The sequence below is a fragment of the Schistocerca americana genome, chromosome 1 (genome assembly GCF_021461395.2).
Source record: "Schistocerca americana isolate TAMUIC-IGC-003095 chromosome 1, iqSchAmer2.1, whole genome shotgun sequence".
NCBI classification, from domain to species: domain Eukaryota; kingdom Metazoa; phylum Arthropoda; class Insecta; order Orthoptera; family Acrididae; genus Schistocerca; species Schistocerca americana.
This window is the reverse complement of record NC_060119.1, coordinates 420,870,325-420,892,103: the sequence shown is the minus strand read 5'-3', so window position 1 is coordinate 420,892,103 and position 21,779 is coordinate 420,870,325. Positions and strand designations below refer to the sequence as shown.

General features: G+C 37.5%; 1 protein-coding gene across 1 annotated transcript in view; it reads left to right on the top strand.

The window, feature by feature from the left end:
- Positions 1-15,345, top strand: part of LOC124602442 (serine/threonine-protein kinase VRK1) — a 247,412-nt gene extending 232,067 nt beyond the window's left edge. The window contains exon 8 of the mRNA XM_047136321.1: positions 14,445-15,345. Within this exon, the coding sequence (XP_046992277.1) occupies positions 14,445-14,836 (392 nt within the window). The 3' untranslated portion in view covers positions 14,837-15,345. The remainder of the gene's footprint in view (positions 1-14,444) is intronic.
- The last annotated feature ends 6,434 nt before the right edge of the window (positions 15,346-21,779 follow it).

Sequence of the window (21,779 nt, the reverse complement as noted above, 5' to 3'; positions counted from 1 at the left end):
TAATTGGATAGATAAAAAATCTACTCACCAAGCAGTGGAAAACACACACACACACACACACACACACACACACACACAGAGAGAGACAGACAGACAGACAGACAGACACAGAGAGAGAGAGAGAGAGAGAGAGAGAGAGAGAGAGAGAGAGAGAGAGAGAGAGAGAGAGATTGTAATTAGGTGAGCTTTCAGAGCCACTGCTCCTTCTTCAGGCAGAATGGTTGAAGGGAAAGGAAGAGAGGTGAAGGAAAACGGCTGGAGAGGTCTAGGAAAGAGGGTAGATTTTGGAAAAGTCACCCAGGACTGCGGGTCAGGGGAGGCTTATCGGAGGGGACTGCACTGGAAGAGATTTGAACACCTGAGCGTTTAAAGGTGGAAGCCGGTAATAAGAAAAACAGAGATTACTGGTAAAACATTGTGTATGAGTTAATAAAAGTGAAAAGCTAAATGCATTCTACATAACAGAGGTGGGAGGAGAACAATGAAAAAAATGAAAGATGCAGAAAACTAAAATGGAATGAAGAAAGGAGTAGATACTGTGAAGAAATGCCAAGACAGAAGAAATTAATGTAAACTAAGGCCAGGTGGGTGGTGAAAAGCAAGGATATGTTGTAGCACTAGTTCCCACCTGCAGAGTTCTGAGAAACTGGTGTCTAGTGGATGAATCCAGATTGTGCATGTGGTGAAACATGTACCAAGGTCATGGCTGTCATGTTGCAGAGCATGCTCTGCAACAGGATATTGTGTGTTGTTGGTATACACCCTCTGCCTAAGGTCATTCATCCTAACTGATAATTTGGTGGCAGTCATGCTGTTATAAGAGGTCGAACAGTGTTTTGTGTAACAGCTGGTATACAGTGTGTCATTTCACATACGGCTCTCCCTTATATGTTTTGCCAATTATGGGGTTGGTATAGGTGGTAGTAGGAGGGTGCATAGGGCAAGTCTTGCAGTAGGGACAATCACAGGGGTAGGAGCTACAGGGTGGGGAGATGGGTGCAGCAGGAGCATAAGGTCTGACAAGAATACAGTGGAGATTTGGAAGGCAGTGAAAAGCTATTCTAGGTGTGGTGGGCAAATTCTCAGCGAGAATGGATCTCATTTCAGGGCATGATTTTAGAAGGTCATAGCCTTGTCGGAGTAGCTGATTAATATATTCCAGACCAGGATAATACTCAGTGACCAGTGGTGTACTCCAAAATTGTTTTTTTGGAGGGATCAGCAGTACCAAAATTGGATGTGATGGCCCGGGAAATCTGCTTTTGATCTAGGCAAGTGGGGTAATTATGTCCAGTGAAGGCTGAGGTGAGAATGGTGGTATATTGCTGTAAAGTGTCTGCATCCAAACAAATACATTTGCTTCAAATGCCAAGGCTGTATGGGAGGAAACATTTGACATGGAAAGGATGGCAACTCTCGAAATGTAAGTACTGTTGCTTGTTAGTAGGTCTAATGTTGACAGAAGTGTGTAACCGGCCTTTAGTGAGGACGAGATCAATATCAAGTAATGTGGTACAGTTTACTATCAAAGGGAGAGCCACATGTGAAACAACACATCATATACCAGCTATTATGTAAGCACGATTCGGCCTTTTACATCGGCATGACTACCACCAAATTATGGGTTACGATGAATGGGCATAGGCACAGGGTGTATACTGGCAACACACAATATTGTGTTGCAAAGCCTCCTCTACAACATGACAATCGTGACCTCAGTGCCTGTCTCACCACATGTGCCATCTGGATTCTTCCCCCAGACACTAGTTTGTCAGATCTCTGCAGGTGGGAACTAGCGCTACAACATGTCTTTGTTTCTTGCCTCTCAGCTTTCCTTAATTTACATTAATTTCTTTCGTCTCAGAATTTCTTCACAGTAACTACTCCTTTCTTCACCCCATTTTCAGTCTTTCCTTCTCATCCCATCCGTCAAGTCTCCCCTGACCCATGGTTCCAGATCACTTTTCCGAAATCTGCCGCTTTTTGTAGACCTCTCCAGTCCTTTCCCTTCATCTGTCTTCCATCCCCTTCAACCCTTCTGCCTGAAGAAGGAGCCACTGGCTCCAAAAGCTTGTTTAATTATAAACTTATTCCATGTGTGTGTTTTCTGCTGACACTTGGTGAGTAGATTTTTTATCTATCCAATTGCATTATATTGTCAAAAATTGATTGTTTTTGTTGTTATAAACTCTGGCATGTGCTAGCTCAGGAAAGCTGTTTTAAATATGTGTAAATTTCTAAGTTTTTGTGGAAACTACTACAGTGTCTTCAGGCACTTTTCTGTTTAAACTCTCTCCATTGCTGGCTATTTGTGAGAGCTGAAACAGGAAATTCATTCATTCATACAACATCATGATAAACAGCTCTATCATGGGATATAATAATAATAATAATAATAATAATAATAATCACAATCACTATAATCATACCTGACCTATCTTTGCCTAGTGACACCTGAATGCTTCTTGAAGATAAAACACCTGTTGTTCCATTTTAAATATAGTAAACATTTTATTCAGAATGACTGACATTGTGTCACCCACAGAATAAATTATTTTTTTTACGAAATGTAGTTGTACACTTTACTTAAGCTTGTGATCAAATTGTTTACCATTGACCACAAGGCATATTTCCAGTCACCATTTGTGAGATAGATGAACAGATGAAAGTACTCAAGATTATGCTGTGCTGACTTGACAGCACAAATTGTCTGGCATGGTTGGGGCTACATGATAGACTGCAGTTTCAGTGCTCCCCATAGAAAAAAATAGAGAGGAATCAAATTAGGGGTCCTGGCCAGCCATTGTACTGCAACATTCCGTCCTCTTTGACCATCGGAAACTTTACATTCAGTATTTGCATGGCCCATGACAAGTGAGATGGCCAGCTGTCGTGTTGAATCCACAAACACTATCACTTGTCGTTTGGTGTCTCTTCTCGGAGAACAGTAGAATGTTCATAAGGGAGGGTGCATTCATATTGCTATTTAACAAACCTGGGAAGAAGTATGATCCAATTGTTGGTATTATACTTGATGAAGCTAGCCTGGATTTTCAGCTGTACAGTAGTGCATGTTACACAAATTTACATCACCACAGTTTGTAAATGTTGCTTCATCAGTAATGAGCACACATTGGAAAAACGTGTCTCTTGCTGGCACTGGAGAACAAACTGACAAAATTCTATGCGATTTTTGAAGTCGTGTCCTCTGAGTGCCTCATGTAGTGACAGATGATAAGGGTGGAATTTAGGTTGTTACAAGATGCAAATGACTCACATCTGGCTGATCCTTCATTTGTTGCCAATATGTCTCGTGCCACCACACAGAGTGATAAGCGTCATAGCCAGAGCAGCTTTTCATGTGCTCAGTCAGTTAGTCTTCCTCCTCGTCCTGTGTTTGGCGTCGAAGCTGCCTGTTCGCAATATTAGACCTAATAATTCGTCCATGTGCCCGGCACAATGGATAGCAAGGGTCAGGATAGACATCCCTATACTGCTGTATCACATCAACCGCATTTCTTTGACATTTGCCATGTAAAAATAACATGTCTAACTTCTTATTGGTGTATGTGTCTGCATGCAAGGAAACTTTAGACAGAAATGATCAGCCAATAGATAACACAGTCCCTGCTAGTTCTGCAATGCAGACAAGTTTACAGTCAAAATGCTTGATATGACATCATAGCCTGGTGTAGCGTATTTCCAACGTATTAGCCAATTCTGACCGACATGGCTTTCACTTGTACAATATTTCTCACATTCTTTTGCGGAAGATTTCAATGTCAGTATTAACAAGTGCTGTATCACTGCAGTTGCCTTTCCAAGAGGTTGAATGCAGTTGTGAAAAGTATATGATCCCATTAGAAGAAACATACTTTTTTCAGTATCTTGATTGATACCGGAGTTTAGAGCGTTATCCGTACAAAATATCACGTGCCCATCAGCATATTATTAATTCAGGAAAATCTCATTTTGATATATGGCACCATTCATGAAATAAATGGGATGCTATGTGGCTCACCCAAACATTTATTGCAACAATATTGCAAATAGACATAAGGCAGTCTCTCTGTAGCTCCAAGCCTAATTGTGACATATGCAGTTCTAAATAACCTTATTATAGTAGCTCATGAGCATAACGATACTCTGATGCCATCATTTGATAGTATTACCTAATTATGTTTGTGGCCGGAAAACAGCAGGTACATATAAAAACTTTCCTCTCTGAAGTTGTGTGGTCTCTAAGATTTTTGTGATGCTACATGGTATACTCAATTTTGTGAAGCTTTTGTTACACCAGGAGGTTTGGAGTACCCTGCCCTAGCAGCTCTTGGTACAAAATTACCTGAATAATGCTGGCAAAGAACTTGCTTTAGCATCCACTGTAGTGACAACTAACACTACCTCCACATGATCATTTCTGCCAAGATGCCCTTGGTCTGCCATCAACCGAATATGCATTCATGTAAGTCTCAACTTGAAACTGACTCTTGGTCCGAAGGCTGCCAATATTTCAGTGTTTCACCTCCCACGCCATCATTAATCATTTTCCTTTCAATGAGAGATACTACCCAAATTGTGGGTGCCTCATTTCATAAACCTTCCTTGAGAAAGTAAAATCCTTTTAATTACCTTGTTTACTGCTTATAAAATTTATTCCTAAAAAGTATTTTCTCTCTTCCACAAAGAAGTGGCTATAACTTGATGATAACATGACACTGTGCAAAACAAAGCCTCTCACCAGTTACCTTCGTTTCAAATGAAAAATCGTGCACAGTATTATTCACAATTATTATTACACTCTCTCCACATCCAGCTCTTCATGGACAGTTATGAATTGTCAACTCTAAGTGCACCTAAGAGCAAGTACACCTTACCGGTATATTATTCTTCTTTTACTCTACGAACTAGGTCATCATCTCATTACAACTCCTTGCTCGCATAACTTGTCACTCTAATAATTAATTAGCTTTGTTGACCTGTTAGTCAACAATGAATTACCTCTATTAGTAAAAGGTGTACAAAAATATAAAAAATACTATCCTTCTAGCCAGTATAGGTCTTACAAAATGATTAAAAAACCGTAGTTCTTGTATCACTTTGATGATGTTTGCAGTTCATTTGAAAAAATAGTTTCACTTGGTCCTTGGTGTACCAACCTTTTATAACTCCAGAGATTTTCTTTCAGCAGTAAGGCTTTGGGGTGTGGGATCTTATGGACTTTTAGTGTACCGTCATATAGATAAAAAATTTCTTTGATTTTTTTTTTTTTAATTATGATTTGCACTTTTGGGGTAAGTTTTGACCATTACTAAATCTCTTACCTGAAATATGGGTTTCCCTAGCATACTGGTTGTGTTTTAGACATTCTCTGTTCAGCATTTTGGACCAAACAGTCATGCATGAAGTCACTTTGTGGGATCACCTTCATTAGGTGGCCATGCTATTAATGACAGTAATGGCTGACCCATTACCTTTTCGCCTACTGCCTCTAAGGAAGTCAACCCTGTGCTAGACTGAGGTACCTCATTCAAAATTTTCTTTAATTGGTGCATTAAGATGGCACACCTGGAATGTTTTGCGGAACAGTATGTTCTACAGAGACAGCGTAATTTTTTCGTCATGCACTCCACAGGATTCAGAAGTGAAATATATTCAGATATTAGTATGTGTTTAATGTCGTATTGATGTAATATCATTTTCAGCTGGTTATTTAAAAATGCATGCCTTTATCAAATAGTAATCCTTTAGGCACTTGCGAAAGCACAAGGTAGTTGCAAGTTAAATGTCAAACTACTCCCTGCACAGTGGTCCTCTTTAATGTATACAATTTCAGATGTTTAGGCCATAATCTATATACATAATTAATTCTTTGACTAATGAATAAAGTTTTAAAATTTTTTAAGGGCTTTCTAGATAGGAAATTTTCCAATAATGCATATCTTCATACATGATCTATTGTTGAGGTGGATTTTTCATGTCTAACACTTTCCTTACTGTCTGAATTAGTTTTCTTAACTGTGAATCATTGATCTGTTTGGATTTTATGGCAGCAGCAAGCTCTCTTACTTTTAGGCAATGAACTCCAGTATTTAAAAAGTAGATATGATATTCTGCACCCAATCGTTCGGCAGTTTTCGTATAACTCATGCCTATTAGATGCCGAGACAAGGCATCAGGATTAATACTGTATGAACCTTTTTTGTAATACATTTCAAATCCAAATTCTTGAAGGTAGTGTATCCCTTGCACCAATCTTGATGCAACAAGCAACAGCTCATCAGAAACATTAATGCTTGATGGTCCATATAAATTGTTGTTTTCCTCCATCGAAATCTTTTAAATCCCTGCACCACTCCATGGTCTTTCGTTTCCATTGTGTAGTAGTTTCTCTCACGTTTATTTCAAATGTGACTTGCAAAAACAGTTAAATGGTTTAAACCTTCCTTATTACTTAATTCCCCCTGGAAAATTTCACAACCTTTCCTATAATCCAAAACATATCTTGCCAGAAAATTTCACAACCTTTCCCATAATCCATAACATATCTTGCATCTTGAACACTTACTCAAGACTAGGGTGGAAAAAAATTGGAGCATTTATTAGGTCTCTCTTTATGCTGTTAAAATGTTTCCTCCTCCTTCTTTCCCCAATTAAGTTGTTTGACTAAGTGTAGCAATATCGGACCACTCGAGTTGGTTCTCGATAAAAATTCCTAAAAAAATCCTACCTTTCCCAAAAATGACTTCATTCCCTGTTTCTTCGACTAGGACACTGAGAAATCACCTACACATGAAATGCGTCAGGTTAAGTCCCTCTACTGTCTGTAATATTACATAGAAATTTCACTTCACACCTTCCAAAAAAGGATTTGGACAACTTAATTGTGGTTACTTTCTCTTTCATTTTAATGATTACTGCCTTTAATACTACTAAATGTTCATTCTAGGTCTGATTTATTATTAAAATATTGTTAACATAAACAATCAATTTTTGTAATAGCTGTCCCACTAGAGCTCAGTCGAACGCTTTAATGAAAACAGCAAGTGAAATACAGGGGCTGACTGAAAAGTAATGCCTCCACCTTCGTAACTCTTCAACTCTTGGCAGCACTGGTATGCGGCAGGTACTGGCTTGTTCCACAGTCTCTTCTCTATAGCTCCTGTTGGCGGGAAGCCTTACCATTGAACAGTTGTGTTGTTACAGTGTAAAGTATAAAGCCCTGCACAGACGGTTGGTCAATGCGATTTAAGCAAAGTGCAGTCATTGAATTCCTGACAGCAGAGGGTGTCGCCCAAAGACAGATTCATCAGAGAATGAAAGCAGTTTATAGTGATTGTGTTGATGTGAGTACTGTGCATTGTTGGGCAAGTAAGTTTAAAGATGTTGGGGGAACGTGACCTGCGTAACAAAGGGTTGGGTGTCCTGTGACAGCAACCACCAAGTTTCACAAGCAAAATGTTCTCAGGTTGATTTAGCAAGCACAATCAGCATTTCAAAAGAACATGTGGATCACATTATTGCTTTTCTTGGCTATCGGAAGATCTGTGCACGATGGATACTCACCACTGTCTTGCGCCCTCCATACATTCCTAATAATGAAAGATGATCTGCGGGGACATCATTATGTTTCTGATGAAGATGTTGAGATAATTGAGAGACTGTGGTTGCAGAAACAGTGTGTCGACTTCTTCTGTGACGGCTTCAGAAAACTTGTTCGTCGTTGGCAGAAATGTATCCAGTTGGCTGGCGATTATGTGGAAAAGTGAATATTGGTAATTAAAGATCACATTCTAAGAATTATTTCTGTGTTTGATTTATTAAAATATTCCCATCCAAACCCAGTTAACAAAGGTGGAGCCATTACTTTTCATTCAACCCTTGTATTTAAACCAGAGGGTAGCTAGCACCGTGGATTGGTAGGATCTACTTTCAGAAAGGAAAAATACTTTCTTGACTCTGGATGCAAAGTCTCTGGCCAATAGCTCACTGTAAAATCCATGGTACTAATAGATTTTGCCCTTTTAAGTTTAATTAAAATTTCTTCCGTAAGGACAAGGCAATCTCTTTCCATTTTGATAATTTAATTTAGTGTTCTAGCAGCAAGATCCAGTCATACACCCTCTCCTGGTTTCCTTACAGCTAATAGTGGATTATTAAAAGCACTTTTTAATCTTTCAATAATTCCTGGATCTACCATTTTTGCACTTTATCTCTCAGCTGCTTCTTTTAAAGCTATTGGTAAAGGACCCATTCTGGGTTCTTGATTTTAATTTACATATTATCCCCTGATAACTTCGGGTTCATCAGAGAATATGGTGCCAAATTTGAACAGTTCTTTTAATTCATTCCTTCCATCCTTATTTAGTGAACTATTCTTGTTATGTTTGATTATTTCCTGCTGTTTGCTATTGACAGAATAATTTGTCACTTCTACGATATCTAGTCTGTGTTTCCAAAAGTAAGTACACTGAAACAGCCACCTGAACTTTGGTATCCAGTGTAACCTGTTCTTCTTATGAACTAACAAAGAAAATAATCAAGTCTTGATCATAGCTTTGTAGGCTCACAGAGAGGTTGTTGAAATCTAGCAAGGCATTGTATTTTCATAGCCAATCAATGATAATAGTGAAATGTTTAAATTCTGCTCCACCAGAAAAGAAGTGGCAACTACTTTCTTATTTATATCAAAGGTTAGTGACATCTATCATAACTTAATCTGCCCCTGTGGTACCTACAACTTTGACTCCCACAATTGGTAAGTTCTTTGGCAACAATACTAACATCACTTCCAGAATATAGAATAATGTTCACCCATGTATCTTAACTATTTCCATTAGCAGCTTTTTCTGTAAGCTGCTCCTTTCATTGTATCCTATAAAGTTTATAACTTTAGGCTGACTGTTATTCACTGTATTCTGTCACAGAGCATGGTGCTAATCTTGGGATGTCATTAGTCTTCTGAATTTTCAATAATCACTTCCCTGTGGATTTTCAAATACGAATCGATTCCTCTGTTTTTTTTACACATTTTCGAACCGTTCCTGTTACCTTCTTTTGCCCAGGCACCAGGATTTTGTCTTGTAACCTGGCTATATTGGCTACTCTTGTCATTATTCCTCCTCTGCTCTCTGTTACTGCCCTTACCATACTCTTCTCAGTTGTTTCTAAATCTGCCATCTTCTTTAGTTTTATACAAGATGTCTAATTATTCCAGGTAGCTAAGTACAGCACTAGCCCTTGACCATTCTGTTCCAGTCTCTCTCTCTCTCTCTCTCTCTCTCTCTCTCTCTCTCTCTCTCTCTCTCTCTCTCTCTCTAAAACATACACGAGCATTCTGCTAATAAGTACTGTGGTATTATGATTTTTGCTAATAGGTTCACTACAAACTTTATTTGATTCAGGTGCCACTCGAAATATTTTCTAAATCCTCCCCATCTTTTTAGTATAAGGGCCAGGATCTGGTAAGTATGAAGGACACTTCATCTGCCTCTAAATGCCCTGCCATAAACTGGTTCTTCCTTTATCTTCCCATGTGAGGGTTATCAGGTATATGATAATGTAATTCCCCTTCTGTTTGGGAAATGACTTGCCATATAATTACTGATTGCTAAGCTAAACTCTTCCCCCATTCACTTCATGAATGTCGCTTATTTTCACTAGCGTCGGACACTTGTTTTGTTGTGTGTTCCAGTGGTTCTCCAATACCATGTGGAAAATGTAGTGCAGTTTCAATTTTGACTACTTCTATCCATAACAGGCAGACACTTCTGTATAAAAACTCGGAGACCCATTTGCATACCTCTTGCAAATAGCCCTCTGCAGCTCTAAACGTCCAAACAGTGCATCTTTTTCTAATCAGTGGTCTTCCTCACAATATGAACACTCTTTGCTTGCACTGGTCTGTGAGACACACAGCAAATTACGGTATTTTTGTACCTTCTTGACTTTGAAATTTTCTGACTCCCCCCCCCCCCCCCTCCGTCAGTAAGACTAAATATGGTTTTAAATTCCATATTTTGTTTTTCCAATTGCCCTCTGACACCTGACGATACTTCATTGATGTACACCAGAAACTCTTTAAGAACTAAATTAATTTTGTAAAAAATCTCTTTTCTTAATATAACATTGTTTTTGTTGATTTCATCTTCCATTTGTATTTTTAAATTCCCTATCTGTTCACTTAACATTAATATATCCTGTTTCGCAAGTAATTAATTACTAAAATGCTACCTGGGACCCGATACTATTTGCAGCGAAGGAGCAACAAAAATTTGATCTGAAATATTCCGCATAATCATTGATCAAATTTTAAAAATTTAGAATGCTGTTAAATCTGCTCATTAAGATGCGTAGTCTTATGTTAAAAGTGTGACACAGTAAGACAGGTGCTATAGGTAGAAACAGTGTGTTTGTCTGGAGACAGTGTGACTTAGGATGTGCAAATACATGAACTTCACTCATCCAGTATTTGAGAGCAAGATCACTGAGCGACTTCCAACCAATTTTATGCATAATTTCAAACCTTTATCAAACTTTTTTTCAATGCCATTCCCAGCAAGATGATGGAAGGAAAAGCGATTATCACTTGCTACATTTTCACTGTTTCCTGCAGTTTAACTTCAGCATCAGGCATGATGTTTTCATTTATTACTTCTGTACTACTAATGCTACTTGCAACCCTGTTTTCAGACTGTATCAACATATACCACTGACCTTTGTACACCATGTAGTTAAAGAGATATAACGTCATAAACATTTAGATGCGTGAAAAGCTACTTTTGCTTGAAATGGAATGCAAATTGCCCAGTTTATATTCATCCAGTGTTTCATAATTGGAGCACTTAGTGACATCCAACAAATTTTAAGCATAATTTCAAATGTTTCCTAAGCTTTTTCTTGCTTACCTGCTTAAAGGCAAATATTTTACACATTAAAGTGGTAATCATACATTTGAAGAATTGGGAGTTTAATGGAGCTTTTTTAATTGTGAATGTGTGTTATCAGTTCTGTCCCCAGAATTGCCTACCCTTGCACTCAGATCATCAATCTGTTGATTCCATTCCATTTTTGTATCTGCAGCCTGTTTAGCTGTGAATTAAATTTTTATTTATTTATTTTTTAACCTTCTCAAAATTTTCATCCAGTTTGATAGATAATTATAGTTTAGAATGTTTGTAATATAATGTAAAATCAGCATGATAGCTTGTTGGGCACATACAACACTTCACATTATAGTTTTACACAATGCCATACAACTGTTTCACTGCCAATATGAACTCACGTTATAAATTAATTGTTGCCTGTTGGCTGGAAAACAGTGTAGATCATCATCGCCAGACAGCGGATGCACCCAGCTACCACCACGACCATGTTACAATGTCTCGTTGGCTTCAGCGTCACCATCTGTAGCAAGCATTGTCTGCTCGCTAGCCCTTGGAACAGCAGCATCAGATTCATCTTGCTCAGTCATCAGTGGCCGCAGGATGCTCTTCCAGACCCACTCTCAGCTCGGTTCAGCTCTCTTCAGTGCACTCTCCAATCTCTTTCAGTCTCCTGACATCCTGTGTGCATGTGTCACCAGCTGCTGGTCTGAAGAACTGTGTTCAGATTTCATTTAACCAGAGCACTAGTAACACCAAACACTTAAAGTATTTCTTTCTTGAAATAGCAGAACCTTAATATTGGAATGAGACTTGATTGGCTGGCCGGCGTGGCCGAGCAGTTCTAGGCGCTTCAGTCTGGAACCACATGACCCCTACGGTCGCAGGTTCGAATCCTGCCTCGGGCATGGATGTGTGTGATGTCCTTAGGTTAGTTAGGTTTAAGTAGTTCTAAGTTGTAGAGGACTGATGACCTCAGATGTTAAGTCCCATAGTGCTCAGAGCCATTTTTTGAGACTTGATTTGGGAAGGGAAGGGGAGGGGGGAGGGGTTGGAGAGAGAATCTGTTAACTTGTTCTCTAGAGATGGCAGTTCAGTAGATAAAAAGTCTGAGTCTGTAATTGATGAAGAACATACAAAAATTTAATTATCTCAGACTTTGATCGTAATCTCAAAATGTTTGTATGGCTGAAGAATTTCTTCTACTGCTTGCATATATAAACACCGTGTAGACTGTTGTATCTTCCTTCTGTGTAAATAAAAATGCAAATGTTCATTTGTACAAAATCATGTCTCTGAAAATTTGTCACCAATTGCTTTGAAATTTTGACACTTGGTTGCTTTCGAATTGCACGTGTTTTCAGGTGCATTCTGGGATGCCCAATATAATATAAAAATGTAGATGTGGTGCAATGATTGTAGGAGAAATATATAAAAATATGTATGTGTTCAAACAGTGGAAAATCCAGGATGGAATAAGGCGCACTCTCTCTCTCTCTCTCTCTCTCTCTCTCTCTCTCTCTCTCTCTCTCTGTGTGTGTGTGTGTGTGTGTGTGTGTGTGTGTGTGTGTGTGTGTGTGAGAGAGAGAGAGAGAGAGAGAGAGAGAAGGGAAACCATTGTTACCAAAAATCTCAAAATGTTCCTGACAAATTTACTTAAAATTTATGAACATTCAATGATAGTTGTCATTACTCCATCCAGCATTTTCCTTGTTTGTTTTTCTTGTGAACTTTCAGACAAACATAGGCTATATATTTTCAATGTATGCAATATATAAATATATATGCAATACAAAGAGAGGAAACAATGTTACTAAAAATCTGGAGAAGCACTTGACCGGTTTGCTTCAAATTTTCACACTTTACCGTAATAAACATTTGGACACATGTAGGCTATAGTGAAACATTGTTAGTGAACAGGAAAGTTGTATTTGTGGCTTATGGGGTTAGGATTAGAATACTACTATAGGAATAGATTGAGAGAGGCGGTGGAACAAAATTAACAGAGAAAGAGAGGAGGAAGTGATGCACAAAGAGAGGAGATAGTAGAAAATGGATGGGGAGGGGGGGGGGGGGGGGTTGATGGACAGAGGGGGAAGAGGAATTTAGGACATGTCCAGTTCCCAAACATATTTAGCAGTTTTCAATTTAACCAGACTGACCCACAGCAATGCTTGTCCAGGCGGAGCTACTTGTAAATAAAATTACTATTGCCTTCTAATTACATAGAAATACGTCATTAATAGCAGAACATCACAGATTAACTACTAGATCATTACAATTTGGTTACAGTTACTGTTAGATTTTTATTTGTTTGTTATTACAATAGTATCAGTTGACACCTGATATAACCACAGTTTCGCAGCAGTTGCCAGCAAGATTTTCTCACTGTCAACTGGCCATCACTTCAAGTTGTAGCAATGGGCAGTTTAGCATCTCTGGCCACAACAGCAAAGAACAGCGAAGACTCTACCATCAGCATATTGCATCACCCTAGGTCTTAACACGAAATAAAGAAAACAAATATTCATTCAACAAACAGTTGCAATAATACACGAATTAGGCATATAAATTTAAATCACTTGCCTGTACATGCATTAAATTTCATGCTATTGTCTTCTCTCCTGCATTTGCTAAGGTGGTAAGAATAGTAGCTTCCGGTATTCTGCTACATGACTACAGCTCAGTCAAGAGCGTTGCCAGGATATTCAAAGTTTGTTACTTTGTTCCTTTGAATGATCTTCGTATGTTATTAACATGGTATTATAACATTGCTCTCACAAAATACACCCTTGTTGTCATTATTTTTATTTGAATGCAGCAGGAAATTTTTTCACATTCAAAAATTTCCTAAGCAGAATGTTTTCATCTGTATGTTCAAGAATCAAAGGAATAAAATTATTGTTGTTATTAAAGAATTGTAAGTTATGGACATATGGGGCGCTTTAACTTAGTCATGTGTAACTGTACATGTGTAGATTATACCTTAAGTGCAATTCCCTTGATCCTGGACAACTCAGTAGAGGAAGTTACATTCCTGCTGGCCATATTTAGTAGTTTCCATAATAATTCAGATTCATTTTGTAATTAATACTAAAACTCAGTGATTTTTAACGTTTTATTATTCTTTCATTATTGTTTGTTATTCACTTTAGTTTCATTTATTATTAACAATGAAAAAATTATGTAATTTTAAATTTAATTGCATCAAGTTTCTAAAAAATTGATAATTATTATTTGACACAATTGCAGACCAACTTATTACTTCAGGAGTCAACACATTTAGTAATGTCAATAGACACATGTAAAAGTACACAACATTACACTAGCTTTTGGAACTCTTAATTCCTTCCTTGGGTAGGAGAGAGGGATAGGTTGGGGAAGGCTTAAAAGGGGAGGGGAGGTCACTCAGACCCCAGGACAGGTGGACCCCTATCAGTGCTTAAATATTTGCATCCTGAAGGTAAATATGGGCCAGCAATTCTGTCTCACAATTTTAGAATGTTTTTGTCTGAAATTTCCTTTTCATACAATTAATAATTTATTTATAATTTATTTCAGAGCCTTTGGTGGAATATTTTTCATACATTGTGAAACTTGCTCCAGACGAGTGTCCAAACTACGATTTATGCCGCAAAATTTTTAAAGATGGACTGAAAAAGTGTTTAGGCTCACTGCAGAATGTTAAATTGGAATTCAGTATTACTTCTGAACAGAAGCCAAAGAAGCCTGTTCGTAACACAAAAAGAAGTGCTAAAGTTGTTCTTTCATCACCGTCGTCAGATGAAGACTCTCCGAAGAGAATAGCAATATCTAAAAGAAAAAACAATCGTGAAGCCAGAAATGTTCATGACATGTCAGATGAAGAAATGGATTTTAGCTCTAGTGACAGTGAAGCTAATAACTATGTTGTATCAAAGCCCAAATCAAGGTCTGGAAAGAGAAATCATTAATTATAAATGCTGAAAAATTATAAGTAAAGCTCTTTTGTATTGCAAATAGGAGACAAAAACCATAATTAAAGTGGATGTTTTATTGTGTTCTCCTTTATTCTAAATGGTTTTAATAAGTTTTAATCTTAAATAGTCATTTTTTTTTTCAAAATTAATATTATAAACAACTGTTTCATTCCTTCCACAAAGTTAACCTGATTGTACGTAGTACTTCAGAACCATAGAGTGAGCTGCTTATTTGCAGTGACACTTAAGCCACACTCATTCACAGATCTATTTCTGTGACAAGATTTCTTCGCGGTAAGAATGATTTTATTTACATCGCATACTTGTATTTTTGAAGTATTATGTCTTAAAATATAGATTTATGTTTGAGTTTAGCAGGTATTATCTTTTGTATTCCTAATAAAACTGTACTTTTTGTTAATTCAATCATAGGTTTATAAAATTTGTGGCATATTTGTACTTTAGACGGTGCCTAATAAAAATATTGTCTTTTTGTCCAAGTATTTAATTTGATTTTTAACCTTTGAAATCATGTGAAACCTGCTTTCATTTTAAATAATGGAAAGTCCATGTTGTAATATCAACAGTATTATGAGAAGGATAAGTTTTTACTCACCATAAAGATGATACGTTGAGTTGCAGACATACACAACAAAAAGATAGTGTTTTTTTGTTGTGCCTGTATGCAACTCAGCGTATCACCTTTATGGTGAGACATACACAACAAAAAGATAGCGTTTTTTTGTTGTGCCTGTATGCAGCTCAACGTATCACCTTTATGGTGAGTAGCTTTTTTTATTTCCTTATGTGATAGTCCTGTATTTGTACTTGTGTATTATAACAGTAGCACTCATTTACATAATTATAGTCATTCACTAATGTCCATTTCTCTTAATGCAACTCTTTAACAGCAGCAAATTGCTATCAAAAAGGAATATAGCTGGATTTTGGTTGAGTAGTAATGTGATATAATTTGATTGAAATCTAACAGAGACATATTTGTTCACAAAAGTTCATGTGGGGTGAACACACATAATTGACGCAGTCACTGAATGAAGTTCTTAAATCACTGTCCTTGATGTCTAACAGTCACGTCAACACAAAAAATATGTGCACAATAAGTAAATATTGGAGACAACATAGTTCATAGTTTGACCGTACTGTCACAGTGAGAATATTGAAGTTTGGCACAGTCCATGACACTAATTACACATTCACTGTTCAAGCAATCATATACAATAGTCTCTGAATTATTTAATAAACTCTCAGATGCGAAATCAAGACAAATTATGGTACATTATCTGCAATATATTTGCCTGTATTTGCAGATATAGATCTTGCAAATTTCACAACTCTTCACATAGTGGTCCACAACTTCCATTTGTGAGTTGACAATAATTTAGATACAGAAATGATTTCTATTGAATTACACTGGCTAATTGAACTCAGTATGGGATCCTATTTTGGTAACAATCTTTTCAATAAGGATGTTACTCTGAAACCAAGTGAAGCAAGAGTTACACATTTTCGTCATTCGCTGTATATATTTTGTAGTTATTGAAATATCTTTTTCATGTACTTTATCAAGAAGTTGGTAGTCAGATATATGCTTACAAATTAACAATGATAATGAAATCTGAAAGTGCTTGTGTTTCGTAATTATTGTGATTTTTAGGGTAACTAGTCAGTCATTAACTCCTGATATCCAAAGGCACACAACAGACAATAAAATGAAGTTGGTTAAGGAGTCAGTATTTGGAATTTTAGGGTACTCCATAAAAATAACATTATCTACGATATCATGAAAAACTTGAAACATATAATAGTTTTGGAGGGTATATAACAGATGGAAAGGATCCGTCTGCTTTGTTAAAGTACGACTTAAGTATCCTGAAAACTGAGGTCCTGTCACAGTTTTTAGCTGCCCCACAGACAAAATAAGAAGTGTACATAGTCATCAGTCTCTCTCATATATATATATATATATAAAAACAAAGATGATGTGACTTACCAAATGAAAGTGCTAGCAGGTCGACAGACACACAAACAAACACTAACATACACACAAAATTCAAGCTTTCGCAACAAACTGTTGCCTCATCAGGAAAGAGGGAAAGACGAAAGGATGTGGGTTTTAAGGGAGAGGGTAAGGAGTCATTCCAATCCCGGGAGCGGAAAGACTTACCTTAGGGATCCATCCTCCATGAAAACCTCCCCACTCCTCCAAGAGTGTCTTTCCGCCGTCCACCTAACCATCGTAACCTGTTAGTTCATCCCTATGAAATCCCCAAACCACCTTCCCTACCCTCTGGCTCCTATCCTTGTAACCGCCTCCGGTGTAAAACCTGTCCCATGCACCCTCCCACCACCACCTACTCCAGTCCTGTAACCGGAAGGTGTACACGACCAAAGGCAGAGCCACGTGTGAAAGCACCCACGTGATTTACCAACTGACCTGCCTACACTGTGATGCATTCTATGTGGGAATGACCAGCAACAAACTGTCCATTCGCATGAATGGACACAGGCAGACAGTGTTTGTTGGTAATGAGGATCACCCTGTGGCTAAACATGCCTTGGTGCACGGCCAGCACATCTTGGCACAGTGTTACACCGCCCGGGTTATCTGGATACTTCCCACCAACACCAACCTATCCGAACTCTGGAGATGGGAACTTGCTCTTCAATATATCCTCTCTTCCCGTTACCCACCAGGTATCAATCTCCGCTAATTTCAAGTTGCCGCCACTCATACCTCACCTATCATTCAACAACATCTTTGCCTCTGCACTTCCGCCTCGACTGACATCTCTGCCCAAACTCTTTGTCTTTAAATATGTCTGCTTGTGTCTGTATATGTGTGGATGGATATATGTGTGTGTGTGTGTGTGTGTGTGTGTGTGTGTGTGTGCGAGTGTATACCCGTCCTTTTTTCCCCCTAAGGTAAGTCTTTCCGTTCCCGGGATTGGAATGACTCCTTACCCTCTCCCTTAAAACCCACATCCTTTCGTCTTTCCTGATGAGGCAACAGTTTGTTGCGAAAGCTTGAATTTTGTGTGTATGTTTGTGTTTGTTTGTGTGTATTTCGACCTGCCAGCACTTTCGTTTGGTAAGTCACATCATCTTTGTTTTTTGAGATATATATATAATCATTTTCTGGTAATTTTTCTGTATAAATAGACAATATATGAAATCTGCATACTACACTTAATTTTGTGAGCAAAATTACAAAATATGTTGAAGTACTGGCGTACAGATCAGCAAGTATGTTGTGGCCGCATAGAAGTTGACTGAAATAATGAGCTTGACTGTAAAATAAATTTATAATTTGACTACAGTAAATTATTTGTAGAAAAGAAAAAAGGAAATTAGTTATAGGGAAATTGGACTATACTTGCTACTAAATTTAAATCCCACACCATATTTTTTTGTCCTTATGTGACGGCTAATCTTCGAAACAACTGTAGTGATTTTAATACACTTGTCACTAGACTGAGTCACAGGGAAGGTTTGTATATATAATTTATTACTGTTATGTCAGACAAGTGATAGTCATATACACTTAGTAATACTCAAGTGAAGCCAAGGTGGGTCGCTAGTAAAAAGTAATTTTGGAAAAGTGCTGTCTTACTGTTATGTGTGACTATAAATTACAGCAATTATGGATGATATGAATACAATTATATAGATAAATTGTAAACATTGAACGTTTTGTGAGGTAGTTTCTTGGAAGTTCACAACACATATCCACTCCAGTACTTTTTACACATTTACCTTTCTTTTTCTAAGAGTCTACTTTGAGAGTGAATAATAGTTTTGTTTGTTACAGAATAATCGTTTTACCTTCTTCAAAAAGCTCTAAATGATAGACTTGTGTGGGAGGGTAGTTTAAATTTCCAGTTATTAGTCTTAGATAGGGACTACAGTTATTACGAGAAAGAGGACAGAAGATTAATACAGTAAGGATGTGAAAATTGGAAATCATATATGCACGACTGCTTTATAACGACAATTTACTGTTCTTCCAGGAGAGGGAGATGAACTGCAAAAGGCTGTTTCTTAGTTTTATCAACAAAGCTATTTGAGTATAGTAAACCCAGGCTTATAGAGACAAGGGCTGGTAACATCGCATATCCTCTTATCATAAGCTTTGAGTTTGCTTCAGCGATCACTCTTCAGGTACAACTATGCAGTGTTACCTACCCCAGAGAATGGGTTTCTTGACTTAATGACCCGATTAACAGAAATTTGTATTATAAAAGTCTCTGTTTTGACAAGTACTATGCAGCAATATGCAAAGTAATGTATTGTGAACAATCTCTGAAGCCTCACAGTTATACTGCATTTGCAGGTGTGCAGGACACTGGATGAGTTGCCATGTATTTTTCTAATTGCTTGTGGGGATGCTATGGCTCTTCAGTACCAAACTCCTTCCAACAAGACGTGTTCACTGTCTGGGAGCAGTAATAAAAGTTATCGCCATTTATTTTCTAAAAGGTTCACTGCTTAAATAAGGAGTGTTGAAACTTCCTGGCAGATTAAAACTGTGTGCCGGACTGAGACTCAAACTCAGGGCCTTTGCCTTTTGTGGGCAAGTGCTCTACCAACTGAGCTACCTAAGCACGATTCATGACCTGTCCTCACAGCTTCAATTCTACCAGTACCTCGTCTCCTATCTTCCAAACTTCACAGAAGCTCTTCTGCAAACCCAGCAACTCATTCTGGAAGGATTGTTGAATCAATAATGTGAACTGTAAATGAGATATTATTAATTTTACGTCTCTCCCCATCATCTGCACAGCTGTAAAATTTCTTTGGTTTTACCCAGTTATGAGCTGAGTTTCCCTGAGTGCTCCAGTCTGATATAGGTCTAATGTTTTGCTGAGTTTTATGGTCATAAATGTCCATCAACTTAAAGAAATAAGAACCAGTCTTTGCTGTACAGCAATAGAAATGTCACTTTAGTACTTCATTTATCTCTTCAGTGTTTTATAAATTGCTCTGGAAATAGTGTGCATCATTTTTCTGATATTTTGTGGATTATGTTGATAAATCTAGATTGTATATTAACATTATCATGCTTTGTAAGATTGCGAGGAAATTCTACAGATATGAATATATTTATTTTGTAATTGCAGAAACATAAAATGAATAGTGGTAATATTTTTTTCCCCCTCACTGTTTGCACGTTCATTTAGTGCTTCAGTGTAGGAAACAGGAGACTATTCCAAAATTACTTATTTAATTTACTTGCTAAAAGTTTGTAGTTAATAAGCCACTGATGACACATTTTGTGATGATAAAACTTCAGTTATTCTCTTTGAATATCATAATGACTGTTTTTCATCATTTTCATTTCTGAAGAATTTCCAATAATTTCAAACTCAGAGGAGCAAATTAATGAATATATTTGACATAAAACCAGTGAGTTCTGCAGTAATGTGTCCCATAAAACGTCTTGAATTCTCAGTTTATTATAGATAGGTACATACATGGATTATTTCCTTTACAGGAAATATTCTCCACTTACAATATTAATGGTCTACATCTGTTAACTAACAGATACCACACAAACTGAACATTTATATTACATCAGTTACAGAGTTAAGTTTCCATGATTTTGATCTTTTTTTATCATAAGTAAATAAGGCACAACAAAGTCCATGACAAGTGGATCCCAATTGTCACAGTCTCATAACACCCACAGAAAACAGACATTTAAAAAAAAAAAAAAAAAGGTGTCTATGAATAGAAAGAGCTAATGTAAATTAAATTATAAATGTTTGCCTGACGTTCCTCAAGTGGGAAAAACATCAGTGTTGCCACGAGTATTTGTAATACTACAAGTGTACTGTATGATTAAGTGAGGATGGCGTCCTCTTGGGTAAAATATTCCGGAGGTAAAATAGTCCCCCATTCGGATCTCCGGGCGGGGACTACTCAAGAGGATGTCATTATTAGGAGAAAGAAAGCTGGCGTTCTACGGATCGGAGCGTGGAATGTCAGATCCCTTAATCGGGCAGGTAGGTTAGAAAATGTGAAAAGGGAAATGGATAGGTTAAAGTTAGATATAGTGGGAATTAGTGAAGTTCGACAGTAGCAGGAACAAGAATTCTGGTCAGGTGAATACAGGGTTATAAATACAAAATCAAATAGGGGTAATGCAGGAGTCGGTTTAATAATGAATAAAAAAATAGGAGTGCGGGTAAGCTACTACAAACAGCATAGTGAATGCATTATTGTGGCCAAGATAGACACGAAGCCAACGCCTACTACAGTAGTACAAGTTTATATGCCAACTAGCTCTGCAGGCGATGAAGTAAATTGAAGAAATGTATGATGAAATAAAAGAAGTTATTCAGATAGTGAAGGGAGACGAAAATTTAATAGTCATGGGTGACTGGAATTCAGTAGTAGGAAAAGGGAGAGAAGGAAACGTAGTAGGTGAATATGGATTGGGGCTAAGAAATGACAGAGGAAGCCGCCTGATAGAATTTTGCACAGAGCACAACTTAATCATAGCTAACACTTGGTTCAAGAATTATAAAAGAAGGTTGTACACATGGAAGAAGCCTGGAGATACTAAAAGGTTTCAGATAGATTACATAATGGTAAGACAGAGATTTAGGAACCAGGTTTTAAATTGTAAGATGTTTCCAGGGACAGATGTGGACTCTGATCACAATCTATTGGTTATGAACTGTAGATTAAAACTGAAGAAACTGCAAAAAGGTGGGAATTTAAGGAGATGGGAACTGGATAAACTGAAAGAACCAGAGGTTGTAAGAGTTTCAGGGAGAGCATGAGGGAGCAATTGACAGGAATGGGGGAAAGAAATACAGTAGAAGAAGAATGGGTAGCTCTGAGGGATGAAGTAGTGAAGGCAGCAGAGGATCAAGTAGGTAAAAAGACGAGGGCTAGTAAAATTCCTTGGGTA